At 59.0% G+C, this 12,452-nt stretch overlaps 3 protein-coding genes across 3 annotated transcripts; 1 reads left to right on the top strand and 2 right to left on the bottom strand.

Moving 5' to 3' along the window:
* Positions 1 to 1,960: 1,960 nt before the first annotated feature.
* Positions 1,961 to 4,187, bottom strand: VDAG_09497 (eukaryotic translation initiation factor 2A; the record flags this gene model as incomplete). Its single annotated transcript, XM_009658458.1, has 2 exons — positions 1,961 to 3,541; positions 3,603 to 4,187. The coding sequence occupies 2 exons, from the start codon at positions 4,185 to 4,187 to the stop codon at positions 1,961 to 1,963; spliced, it is 2,166 nt and encodes a 721-aa protein (XP_009656753.1).
* A 2,844-nt stretch (positions 4,188 to 7,031) lies between these two features.
* Positions 7,032 to 8,317, top strand: VDAG_09496 (vacuolar protein sorting-associated protein; the record flags this gene model as incomplete). Its single annotated transcript, XM_009658457.1, has 4 exons — positions 7,032 to 7,313; positions 7,414 to 7,660; positions 7,725 to 8,131; positions 8,228 to 8,317. The coding sequence occupies 4 exons, from the start codon at positions 7,032 to 7,034 to the stop codon at positions 8,315 to 8,317; spliced, it is 1,026 nt and encodes a 341-aa protein (XP_009656752.1).
* Positions 8,318 to 9,101: 784 nt separating this feature from the next.
* On the bottom strand, positions 9,102 to 11,149 carry VDAG_09495 (uncharacterized protein; the record flags this gene model as incomplete). Its single annotated transcript, XM_009658456.1, has 3 exons — positions 9,102 to 10,775; positions 10,889 to 10,972; positions 11,129 to 11,149. 3 exons carry the CDS (start codon positions 11,147 to 11,149, stop codon positions 9,102 to 9,104), a joined length of 1,779 nt encoding a protein of 592 aa, XP_009656751.1.
* Positions 11,150 to 12,452: the final 1,303 nt, after the last annotated feature.

The following is a 12,452-nucleotide window of genomic DNA, read 5'->3' as shown; positions in this document are numbered from 1 at the left end:
CTTTCTTCGCCTTTTAGACGTCTCCAGTAGAGCAGCGAAGAACGTGCATCGCTGCTCTCGGCTTTTGCCAACCTCCTGGGTTGGTTCTAAATGGTGGAACTCTTCGCTGCAGTGTGCTTGCTTTTAGTGTCAAGTTCGAATTCGAAAGTGCAGCAGAAATCAACCTCTCATCCAAAACTGTAGCAGCAGATTTGTGCCAGCTCATTGCGTCACAGCTGACACTCTGTCCGTTCTCCCAGTTGTTTCAAAACAGAATGAATTCCCCCAACATGAGGAAAGTCCGAGCCCTTTGGCGGCAGTTATAAAATATGCAAGTGGGGAGCGCAGAGTCCACCGGCTTCAACTAGTTCAAAATCGAAACTCCGTTTATGGGAAAAGGCAATTGGTGGTGTCACTAAAACGGTGGCCACTCCGAAGCTCACAGGCATTATATTCAGCAACTAAATATACCAGGAGCGTTCAAGCGAGCTCAATAACTTCCCTGCTACAAAGCAGCTGGTCCTCACAGGGTCTTATAGTAATATCTACTGGTTAGACTTTCTGGAGCCTTTAGCTCCAGCGGCGATTAGCCTATTGACAACCTGGTCGTGACCACCCCTCACTGCTGCTTGAACCGCTGTCGTTCCAAAATCAGTACTAGCAGCAGCATTAACGTCGGCACCAGCGGCGAGGAGCCCTTCGACAACGTGAAAATGTCCACCTGCTGATGCTGCTTGGAGTGCCGTCCGTCCCCATTCACTACTAGCAGCAGCCCGGGCCTATCTCTGGTCGGTGAAGTGTTTTACCTATCTAATAACGTTGTAAGGCCAGCCTTGCTCCCTGAGTCTGAGGCATAGCCTGTTGCTTAAGACGGTGTCAAAAGCTCCTTCTATGTCCATGGTGACCAGGGTAGCTACTTGCTTCCTGCCAAAGGCTGCTTCGACATCGTGTGAGCGAGGAACTAGTAATAAGGAGGGCTGTTACACACCTATTAGGTTATATAGGGCTAATGACCTATATAACAGAATCATGAACTGCGAAGACCTATCCTTATAGGCGTAGCATCTAGTCAGTTCCAGCGACCCTGGGTTGCTAGACCTTTCGGTGTAGTGGCTACGCTGCACTACTCGCATCCGTAACAAGGGCCAACGGGCCACCGTTCGAGAGAGGGCATCGAGTATTCGACCTGTCTAGAGCCTTGCCAGAGCGTAGTCTAAATAGAATAAAGAGACCTCCCGCACTAGGCCCGCGGGCAATTGAGCAGGTATGCGGGCGAAACTTGTCTGAATTCTGGCCCTCCGCAATGCCTATATATACGTTCTCGTGGTCCCTAGCCCCTGACCAGCCCCCTGCTCTGTGGCTCCGTTGGCCTCCTGAAGAGCCCCCTGAAAACTAAGCAGTTATTCCCTTTACTCGCTGCGGATTCCTTTCACTAGGCCCTAGATATATTCGGGTTCAGATTCCGGATGAGTTATATACCATCGCGCGATCGCACTATGCCTACCAAGGAGCTATCAAGCAGGCTGTCGCGACGGCTTCTTTTGCTTCCGAGTCCTTGATGTTGTTTTCAGAATCATGAATAGAATCGTAGGTAAAAAGGAATCTCCCACAGCAGGTTGGTGTTTGCAGAGCTGAGACCAATCCAAAGCTTCAAACGGAGAACAACAGTTCCAACATCACATGCTCGCACAGTATGCAGTAGGCTCGAGCAAGACGCCCGGCTTCTTTCATTCTTGTCCTGATGGCTGCATTACCCTCGCCCCGGGCCGTGGTCCAAGGGGGCCTGCACTGATGAGGAACGCCCCTGACCTCCTCAGTAGCTATATCCTAGCCTGCCTCGTGCCTTCTGCGGCCGACTGGCCATGCAGTCCGAGGCCGTAGTGAACCCAACTTTTGCCCACAGCTATACCACCCTTTATCCCATTTGCCCAATTTTCCTCGACCGACTTCTCGTCTACAGATCATCCATTAACAACGACGCTCACGACCTCTCGAGCGCCTCGAGCTCCTTGAGGACTGACGACTTGGTCGTGATCTTCTTCATCTGCGTGTCCTCGAGCTTCTCGCCGCCGGCGAGACGCATCTCGAGGTCCTCGATGGCCCGCACCTTTTTCTGCAGGCTGCGAATCTTCTTGGCGTCCGGGTTTTGCGACATGTCGACGGCAGCACCACCGGCGGCGGCGCCGCCCAGCTGGCCATCTTGCATGGTCGGAACGGGAGGGGCGCCGTTCTGTCCGCGCGCCGTGTTGCTCCTGTTGCGGCGGCCGGGGTTCCTCGACTGGCTGCGAAGGGTCTGGCGGTGCTGACCGCCACCGCGACGCTCGGGGCTGCGTCCGTCGCTGCCGGACCCAGAGCGGTGGTCGTGCGAGGGAGGTGCCAGAGAGGCTCCGCCGTTAGCGTATCCTCCCTCGCGGCCGTGACCGCGGCCGTCTCCGCGGCCCTGACCGTGCTGTCCCTGGCCCTGTCCCTGGCCCTGCGGCTGACCCTCACCCTCGCCGTCCTTGCCCTTGCGGCCGCCTCGCTTCTTCTTGTTCTTCTGCGCCGCCTTTGACAAGTTCTCATCGCCATCGGCAGGCGCGGCGCCCGGAATGGCGGGGGCGGCACCGGGCACGCCCTGGGCAAACTCGGCACCTGGAACGCCGCGACGGGGGCGACCAAAGCCGTTAGCTCCAATGGGCGTCGCGCCGTTGGTCGGACCATAGCCGCTGCCCACGACATGAACTGAGCCGCCCTCGTCCTCGCGCTTGAAGTGCAGAGGCGTGGCGAGGCCACGAGCGCCGGGGGGGCGGTAGGCACCGGCGGGCTTGCTAGGCGTCTTGATGGTGCCGAGGTAGGTCGTCGCCGACGAGTGAGGCGTGGGCACGGGGCTCAGAGGGTCGCCGCCGGCCACGGCATCGAGGGCCATGGGCCTCCACAGAACGTTGTACAATTCAGTCATGTCCTCATTGTACATGATGCTACCGCCAACGTGCCACAGCTTTACGCCGTTGTCGACACGGAGACGAGGGGACGTGGTGGCGGTAAGGATGTAGCGGCTGTCGGGGCTCCAGACACAGATGCTGGGGTTGCCACTCTCAATAGTCGTGACCTTGCGGAAGTCTTTCTCGAGGTCGTACACATCAATCTGGCCTGCCAGATTGCCAAAGCCGGCGAGCAGGGCGAAGCGGCCGGTGGGCGAGAAGATGATGGTGTTGCGGGGGCCGAGGGGGAACGAGTGGGTGGGGACGGCACGGTGGTTGAAGATGACGGACTTGGCGGGCATGTAGCCGTAGATGACGCCAAACTCTTTCGAATTAGGCGACCACGTCACGTCGTGGATGGGACCCTCCTTGTCGAGGGGTACGCGGGCGTCAAAGGAGCCGTTGACGCTCAGCAGGTACAGGGTCGTCTCGCCGTAGTAGCTCTTGTTCGACTTGTCGACGTCGGTCTGAGCCAACACAAGCAGGCTCGTGCCCTTGTTGTTCCACTTGAGCTGGACCTTGTCGCCCTTGAAGAAGGTCTTCTGGGAGATGGGCTGGGCGAACTGCGGGACGCTGTAGACCTTGACGGCGGCGGGTTGGCCCTGCGAGGGATCAGTCAGCATCAACGAGTGAGATATGAGATGCACATGGAGATATTCATACCTTGCGCTCCGAGATGAAGACGGCAACAGAGTGGTTGTTACTAGGCGCGAGGGCAAAGGTGGTGACACCCTCGACGCGCAGCTTGTTCCAGACGGTGCCGAGATCGTGGCTCTCGTAGAACTGGACTTCGTTGGTGACCTGGCGGGCGCAGAACTTCTCGTCGGCGGTGTACTGCAGGTTCCAGCCTCCCTGAGACTTTTGGACGTAGCGGCCCAGGGGCTGCTTCTCCTCGGCGGGCACACCGTCCTCAATGGTGCGCCAAACCTTCAGGTTCTTGGTGGCATCGCCATTCTCGTCCTTGCCGGGGCGCTCCCAGGTGACGAGGAAGGTGCCGAGGGGCGAGAAGCCGAGCTCGTAGACGTTGGCAATGGGTAGAGACAGCACGGGGGTGCCGTCGGCAGCATTGACAACGGAGACGAGCTTGGGATCGGCCCAGGCGAAATAGCGACCACAGGGTGAGTACTCACAACACCGGTTGTTCCCTTCGGGGTTGGTGAACCCAGCGAGCGGCGCATAGACGGGCGCGGCATCGGTGACACCAATGTGCTTCTGGGTTCGGTAGGCAAACTGCAACGGGGACGCCATGACTAGTGAAAGTACAGCGCAAGTCGATTGCAGAAAGTTGAGAGGTTGCAGCGCGAGAGAAAACGTTCTTTTGAAGGGAGGGGGAGGAATCGGTTGGATTTTTCTTGGTGGTCTTCTTGTTTCTTTCTCAAAGATGGCTTTGTGAGGTGGCTGAAGTTTGGTTTGCCCGTGGACTTCTGCTAGTTCGACACAAGGAGCTAATCTTTCGGTTCGAGGTGTGTTGGTTCTTGGTTTGGAGAAGGAGTCGTCGTCTTTTCACTGGTGATTCTGACCGAGCAATGAGGCGGGGTGGGTAATCCTAGCTGCGTCGGTTCCGTTCGGGAGCCAAGCCAAGCTTGTCTGGTTGGGTCGACCTGAAAGCCATCACAAGGAGCTTTCCTGTGCTGGAGAGCCTAACGACTCGGTGACGGCGTGGGAAGAAGATGACGTGTCTGGCGGTGGGCGAGCGAGGGCGATAGCGATGGCGATGAAGTATCGATCGATCGGCCGGCTGCTGGGTGAGGCGGGAGTCGGTGGAGGAGAGAGTCTGGATGGTGGGAAGAAGAGAAAAAATCCGTAGAACGTCTGAGGCGGGAGAGAAAGAAGATGGGAGACACCCCAAGGGGGAGAGGGGGAGGGGAGGGGGGAAAAGGTTGGCGCGAACCGGTGTGTGGTGATGTGGGCTGGAGGAGGAGTGAAAGGGAAAGAAGGGGAACGCGGCGAAGGCGGGTTTGGGATTTTTGTGATAGAGGATTTTTCCCTGACGGTCGCCCGTCGCTGGTCTGACAGGCAGGTACACTGGCGGCACACCTTGGCCAGGTAGGTACCTGCCTGCCTCCCTTGCGGTACCAGGTAAGGCGTCGAGGCAGGTAGCGCCGGAGCAGAGAGGTACATGTCACCCTGGCGGCTGACGGCAGCTGGCCGATCGCCCGCCGCGATCTCCCAGGGGCCTTGGGGGCCTGCCACTGGTCTGCCGGCGGACGGCGGGCGGAGGAAAAGAGGCTTAGGCTCGGCAAGCCCCTGGAGCTCTGGCCTCAGCCGCCAATCAGGGCAGGGATTTGCGGGTACGACCCCCCCACTGTGCTGCTGTGGCAGGCAGTGGATGGCAGTGGGCGGGCGATGCTGCCCAAGCGTGGCTCATATCGTTTGGCGGGGTCAGTGTGGCAGGTGGCTACCTATGTGCCTTAATGTTATTGATGGATGCTGCGTCCGTAAGTAGTGATTTGCGGTTAGCCTGGCATCCAATGAGGTGCTCATGACGACTGGTAGAATGAGTGTCAAATACGAACTGAAGGTATCCATTAGGGACTTTTCGCCATACATACTGGTGCTAACGGAACCAAGGCCTGCTCCGGCAGAGATGAGGCAGACATGTGAATTTCCCCGCCAAGCGTCAATCCGCAAGGTGCACACGACTGGTTTCATTTCTGAGATTGCTCTCGTCGTGCCACGTGCAAGCGGTGGCGCTCAGTCATCAATATCCTCGGTTCGTGACACGAGGGATGATGTCTTGCCACCAATGGCATACAAACCATGTGTTTGGTCCTTGTGTTGCCAGACTTTTTGTGCTCTAGCTGGCTTGTCCGAGATACACTTGGTCCCATTGCTGGGTAGAGACGATAAGTGAAGGATGCGACAGACGTGAGATCGCCAAGCTTCTTGCCAGGACCCTGCGGCGTATCATCTTATCGGCCATGCTTATCTGCCTACGCTGTCGAGAATACCAAGCCTGGCATCGAGATGTACGAAGTAGCTTGTATGGGTAGCAAAGGGGAAAAGGGCCGTGGCGACTGTGCTTCGTGCTGTCGAATCAAAGGCTCACACGGGTTAATTGGCATTTGTGGGTCTATCAACGCTACAGCGCTGCGGCAGTCGACTTAATTTCGATGATTTTACAATTGACAGTTCTGAGAGCATGGTCATGGCTGGAAAGTGAAATGTGAACAATTATAGAGTATTAGTCTTTGGATAACCCATCTCCCTTGAAAAAGTTAGAGACCGAAAAGCTAATAGGTCCCGCTAATGTGGCCCTGGAGCAGTCAGCGTCCAGCAGACAGAGACGTTGTTGGGCTGCTGAAACAAAACGACAGGCCAAAACGTGCAGCCTCTTGGCCCGTGCACGGGGCTGGTGCACGTGTACATGTAAACCGAGACGAGCAAAGTGAGGCCCCGGTGCAGCAGGGGCAGTGGGTACAGTTCGCTAGGGGCCTCCTGTAGCCTGTAGCTGCACCAGGTGCCAGCAGTCAACAGTCAGCGCCAGCACCAGCACCAGCAAGCAAGAGTAAGGGAAGGAACATCGGACAAGGACAGGCTGCGAGAAATTCCCTGGCCCCAAATCTTCAGGAGAAGGCCCCCCCCTAAACCCCGTGATACGACACGCCTTTGGCACACGACACGAACCTAGATTGTCGATTCCTCAATCGCTTCCCTTTCTCCCACCGCCATCAACCCTCATCCGCCGAATTGGATAGGGATCACTGCCGACCCGTCCCGATAACCCCTTGGGAGCCCTGTCCGCACACCGATCTTCCCGCTGCCACACCCAAGGCGCCCCTCGAGTCAGTATTCAGGGTACCTCTGCACTATCGCCTCACTACCTGTCCACCCCTCGAACGTGTGGTCCAGCATTAGCTCAAGCCGTACCCTTCACAATTCCGTCTGGAGCTGCCTCCACACCCATCGCACAACGCCGACTGCCCACCCATTGCCGCATCTGTATCGCGGCCATCCCACCAGACAGCGAGCCTGACACCCTTTTACGAGCGGGTCCCCCAGATACCGCCGCCGACTGGACTTTAGGCACCACCCCCCACGGCTCACACCCCGACAAACAACATCTCCCCTATCCAGAACCGACATATCGCCATGTCAGCAGCGCAAGGCGGTCTCACGCGACGCCGCGGCGGAGGCGGTGGTGGCGCTGGTCCCGGCAACGAGACGGGCGAGGGCGCCAGCAACGCCGCCAGCCGTACAAACAGCTCTTCCAACTTCCGCGACAGCGCCCCCGAGACGAGCTATGAGAGCGGCGAGAACGGCCACAAGATCGCTTTTGACCCTCGTGACATTAGCGAGAGTGCCGAGCGCAGCAAACAGCCCAAGCTGACCCTCATGGAGGAGGTCCTGCTGCTGGGCCTCAAGGACAAGCAGGTCGGTTTCTCTTCCTCTCTCCCTTTGGGACGAATCCGCGCCGACCGATGGTACGGGGCCAGAGGATAGGGCCCAATGTGACTGACCAGACGCAATGCAGGGATACCTCTCTTTCTGGAACGACAACATTTCGTATGCCCTCCGCGGTTGCATCGTCCTCGAGCTCGCCCTGCGTGGCCGCGTCAGCATGCAGAAGGACCCTTCGAGGCGGCGCTTTCCCCTCGCCGACCGCCTCATCGAAGTGATCGACGATACCCTGACAGGCGAGGTTCTCCTCGACGAGGCCCTCAAGATGATGAAGCAGAGCGAGAAGATGAGCGTCAGCTCGTGGGTGGACCTGATGAGCGGTAAGCACCACCACGCATCAGGATCGAAGGGGCAGAGAGAAAAAAGTTGGCTAACGGAACGCAGGCGAGACGTGGAACCTCATGAAGATTGGCTACCAACTAAAACAAGTTCGCGAGCGCCTCGCCAAGGGTCTCGTCGACAAGGGCATCCTCCGCACCGAGAAGCGCAACTTCCTCCTCTTCGACATGGCCACGCACCCCGTCGCCGACGGCGGCGCCAAGGAAGAGATCCGCCGCCGTGTACGCCTTATCCTGACCCAGCGCACCGTCGTCCTGCCCCCGTCGCAGTTCCTCCCCGAGAGCCTCGATTTCCGCTACGTCCGCACCCTGGCCATGGTCTGCGCCGCCTACGCCGCCAACGTGCTCGAGAACGCCCTGACGCCGCTCGGCCACGAGGCCCGCGAGCGCGCCTTTGCCCAGACCGACGAGCTGCTCGCCGACTACAGCCAGTGGCCCTTTGGCAAGAAGGCCGTCAGCAACGCATTGGCGCCAACCTGCCCCAGGCGGTGGCCGAGGTAAGACGACTGTTGCCACCCCCCTCACCGCAGACTGCTGACGAGCGCACAGGAATGCAACAACAACAAGGACAAGGAGCTCCAGCTCGAGGTCGTCGCCGCGTGCCTCAGCGTCTTCACCCGCCTCGACTCCCTGCTATAAACTCCGACTTCATTCTACCGTACACAGCGTGCCTGGCGATATATCCGGGCTGACGACCATTTGAAACAACATTCTCGCGTCATGGGCTGCACACCTCGTGAAGTCCGACGTCCCGACACCCACGCCTCCCGACCCTCCAGCACATCGATCAAAAGTGAGGCCATGAAAAAATTAGTTGCGAAGTAATGTCGGCGGACGAGAGAAGGGGGGAGGGATAGAACGAATTGGTGGATCACGGAGAGGGGGTCATGATGGGCAGCAGGGGGTGTATTCCCTTGAGGTGCTAGTTGGGGGGCTGGCAGAGTCGAATTTCGAAATGTAGCCCGGGCGAGGGAAGGGCGTGGGATCATGTCGTGACCTAGCTCCTGTCTTGTTCTCTATTCTCAAACTTTCTTTTCTTTCCTCGTGTGCCCTTCTGCGTGCAGTGTCTTGATATCACAAAGATGAGTGCCGTGGTCGTGTGTTTGGTGTTGGTGAAGCATGACTCCAGGCCGTTGAAGATGTGATTGAGCAGTAGAGCAGTGCGGTCACTGAGCGAACACGAGAAGAATCGCCAAGGTTACATGTCTCGATTCAAGGCTATGTATTTCCGCCGCCTCCCCTTTTCATGATGCAGCATGGAACGCAGAAGAAGAAGACAAAAACCAAAAGATACGTGGACAGCGCCGCCAACGCCCATTGCGAAAGAACAAGCTCGATCCGCTCACACATCATACACCCCGCGCCGGGGGGCCCGCCGTGGCCTTTTTTTTTTTTTTTTTTTTCCTCAAGACGAGCAGAGGCCTCATTTCTTCTTCTTGCCGCCAAAGGAGCCGCCCTCGAAGCCGGGGCGGCCCTTCTTCTTGGCGGCGGCGCCGACGGCCTTGCGGCCGGCCTTGCCGAGCTTCTTGTCGTCCTTGCGCTTCTTGAGGTTGGCCTCGCGCTTCTTCTGCTTCTCGGCCTTGGCGTGGGCGACGCCCTCTGTGCGGTCCTTCCACTCCTTCTCGCTCTTGCGCTTCTGCTTGTCCTTGCGCTTGATCGTCTTCTTGAGCGTCGCCTCGTCGTCGCGGATCTTGTCGCCCTCGGCGCGGCGGCGCGCCGTCAGCCACGTCTCCTTGTCGGCAATGTCGTCGCGCCGCGCGTCGTCGAGGGCCGCGTGCTTCTTCTTCTGGTTCTGCAGCCGCAGGAGCGCCGTCTTGGGGTCCGAGGGCCCCTTCTTCTTGCGCGTGCCGAGGACGTGCGTCAGGTCGCGCGACATACGCGTGCCGTCGTCAAAGGCGACGCGGCCAAACGTGTAGTCGGTCGGCGGCTCGGCGGCGCCGTCGCCGAGCAGGTGGTCGAGCGCCGGCGACATGATGGACGGCGAGTTGGACGCGAGCGCCTCGTCGCGCTGCCTCTCCTCCTCGAGCCGCGCCTGCCGCCGCTGCTCCTGCTTGTGCGCTTTGCGCTGCGCCTGCCGCGCCCGCTGCGCCTCGATGAGCTCCTGCCGTGTGCGGATCGGCTTGCCGTCCGGCCCGATGGCCTTGCGCGCCGCCTGGAGTTCCGCTATGCGCGCTGCCAGACGCGCCTTGAGCGCCGATGTGTCCTGTGGGATCTTGAGCTGCTTGGGCTTGTCTGACGGGGGCACGTCGACCGACGTGGCCGCGCTGCCCGAGGCTGGTGCCGCGGCTTCGTCGAACACGGGCGAGTGCGAGGGTGAGCGTTGGCTGGATGCTGTGGATGCAGGCTTCTCTTCGAGGCCGGCAATGTCGAGGCTGGGCTTGCCAGTCTCAGCCTCAGCCTCCGAGTCGACCGTCTCGTAGCCGTCGTCCGACGGGGGGTTGGCGGCTGTCTTGCTTGTGGGCTTTTGCTCCTTTGCCTTTTTCGCCCCGGTGGCCTTCGTGTCGGCCTTGGCTGGCTCGCTGGCCTTGACTGGCTCGCTGGCCTCGACCGGCTCCTCCTTCACCTTTTGGCTGGCAGTAGCAGAAGCAGCCTCCTTAGCAGCCAGCTTCTTCGCCTTCTTCTCCGCCTGCCGCGCCTGCTTGGCCTTGCGGTCCGCCCTTTGGCCGTCGCGCTTGGCGAGCTTCATGAGCTGATCCTGCGTCATGTCGGCAGGGTTGGCATCGCTGACGCCAACGAGGGTATCCTGCTCAAAGTCGCGGTCGATCTTGAGCTTCTTATTCGCAATGAGGTCCCGTCTCCTGAGGCCCTGGCCGGGCGTCTCCTGCACGACGCCGGGGGCGTCGTTGTCGTTTTCTACATCCTGCTGCGCGGTGCTCGGCTCCTTGTCCTCCGCCTGCTCCGCCGCGGCGGGCGCCGGCTTGGGCTGCGCCGCCTGCTCGGCGTCCTCCATCTCCTGCAGCTTGCGCTTGTTCTTGGCGCGCTCCTCCATGACGTCCTTTGCGTTGCGGTTGCGGTCGCTGTCGGGGTCGAGCTTGCCCATGCGGGCGGCCTTTGCCTCGGCCTTGGTCTGCTTTTTGCGGTTCCACTGGTCCTGGGGCTGTGAGCGGTGATGCGGGGGTAGGTTTGAACAAGAAGATTTGTTGCAACAAGGAGAGGGTTTTCAACAAGGAGGGGAAGATTTCTTGCAACAAGGAGAGGGAGAGAACATACAGAGGTATCCTCCCCATAGTACATCTTGGCCGGGATCAGCGACAGCAAGCCGTCAAAGGCCTTTGCATGGTCGCGCAAGCGATCCTACGCAGGGCAATCAGTCAGCTTTGCCGTTCGAGCTTGTCTCTCCGCATCGTCCCTTCTCCTCCATTTTGTATATTCCTCTTCGCATGGCGGGGCGCCGCAACGGCCAGCAGCAGGCAGAAGGTAAAGGTCATTCAAAAACGGGCGGCAACGAACCTGCAGCGACGAATCCGTCATTCTGTCCCAACGTGATATCCTCTTCTGTCCTCTTCTGTCCTGTGATCGATCCTAAGAGTGCTGCAAAGTCGGGCAAACAGGCAGGGCAATCGCAAAAGTGGCAGAGGACGCTCAGGTGGAAAGAAGGCGGGAAGGGAAATCAGCAGAAGAGGCGCCTTCCCACTGGCTGCGTCTGCCCACCGCCCTCTTGAAATTTTCTGGCTGTGGGGATGCTGTGCGAAATCTTGGCTTATCTTATCGTCTGCTTAGTACGGTACGTGCCTGGGTAGGTACCCAAGGTACCTAGCGAAGGGTGACATGAAGCGCACTCGAACCCGCCGAATACAGCATCTAGATGGACCTGCTTCAGAACCTGTTCATACCCTGCATCTCAATTGAATATTTCAACTCTACTTACTAGGCAACTGGTTGCATGTGTAGATAATTATGTACTTTCGGTAATTTTGAGCTTGTTCGATACATATAACGGTCCAATGAGCTTAGGTACCTTAAGAGTGTGGCCTTTTGTCTCCTCGTGCCCAAGGTGGAGGTACCTAGGTACCGCCCCGCTGCTTCCGCAGCGGTTCTCGGTCTGTGGGTCAGGGTCCCGAGAGCATGACGTCCACTCCCTTGGCGAGACGAAGAGGTCAGTCTCATGAACGGCAGTCAAGCTTCACCCCTACAACTCGTATCAAACCCACCATGTTATGAACCTGCTCTCTTCGACTTCATAGTCATGAGCAATGCCTGAATTAATCCATCGCTTCGCAGCACCTGCATGCCCAGCGCCAGCTCCCAGGCCCAACGCCGCTCGCAAATCATACCCACAAGCGCAGTCCAGACCATGACCGTGCGCCATGTCTGGCCAAGAAGCAGTCAAAACACCGGTGGCAGGCCGGCCAGGACCATGGCCAATATACAGGAACACGCCGCCCACATGACGTGACGACCACCACTGCAAAAACACCCACAGCACCACTGTCTCGGTAGCAGTCCGCAGAAAGCCACAGTGACTCAAGTCCTCAGGCATCATGCTCCATCTTCAACTGGGACCGCGTGGCGACGCCCAGCGCAGCCGCGTCGGGCGCCGGCCGCATCATGCTCGAAAGTCCGTAGTCCGGCGCACTCTATGCGCCAGCCGTCCCGACCGCGAGCGACGGCGTTTGCGGCTGAAACACGTAGCTGCCGCTTCCCTTTGCGTTCATCTCGGCCACCCGTTGCCTCTCGGCCTTTTCCCTCTCGAGCTGCTCCTTCTCCGACTTTGTGATGCGCGGCTAACCTCGTGAGCGCGCCGCCTCGAGACCCGCGACCGCCGCGCGAACCC

The sequence above is a fragment of the Verticillium dahliae genome, genomic scaffold (genome assembly GCF_000150675.1).
Source record: "Verticillium dahliae VdLs.17 supercont1.26 genomic scaffold, whole genome shotgun sequence".
NCBI classification, from domain to species: domain Eukaryota; kingdom Fungi; phylum Ascomycota; class Sordariomycetes; order Glomerellales; family Plectosphaerellaceae; genus Verticillium; species Verticillium dahliae.
The sequence above is the reverse complement of the archived record's forward strand: the minus strand, read 5'-3'. Positions and strand labels throughout refer to the sequence as shown.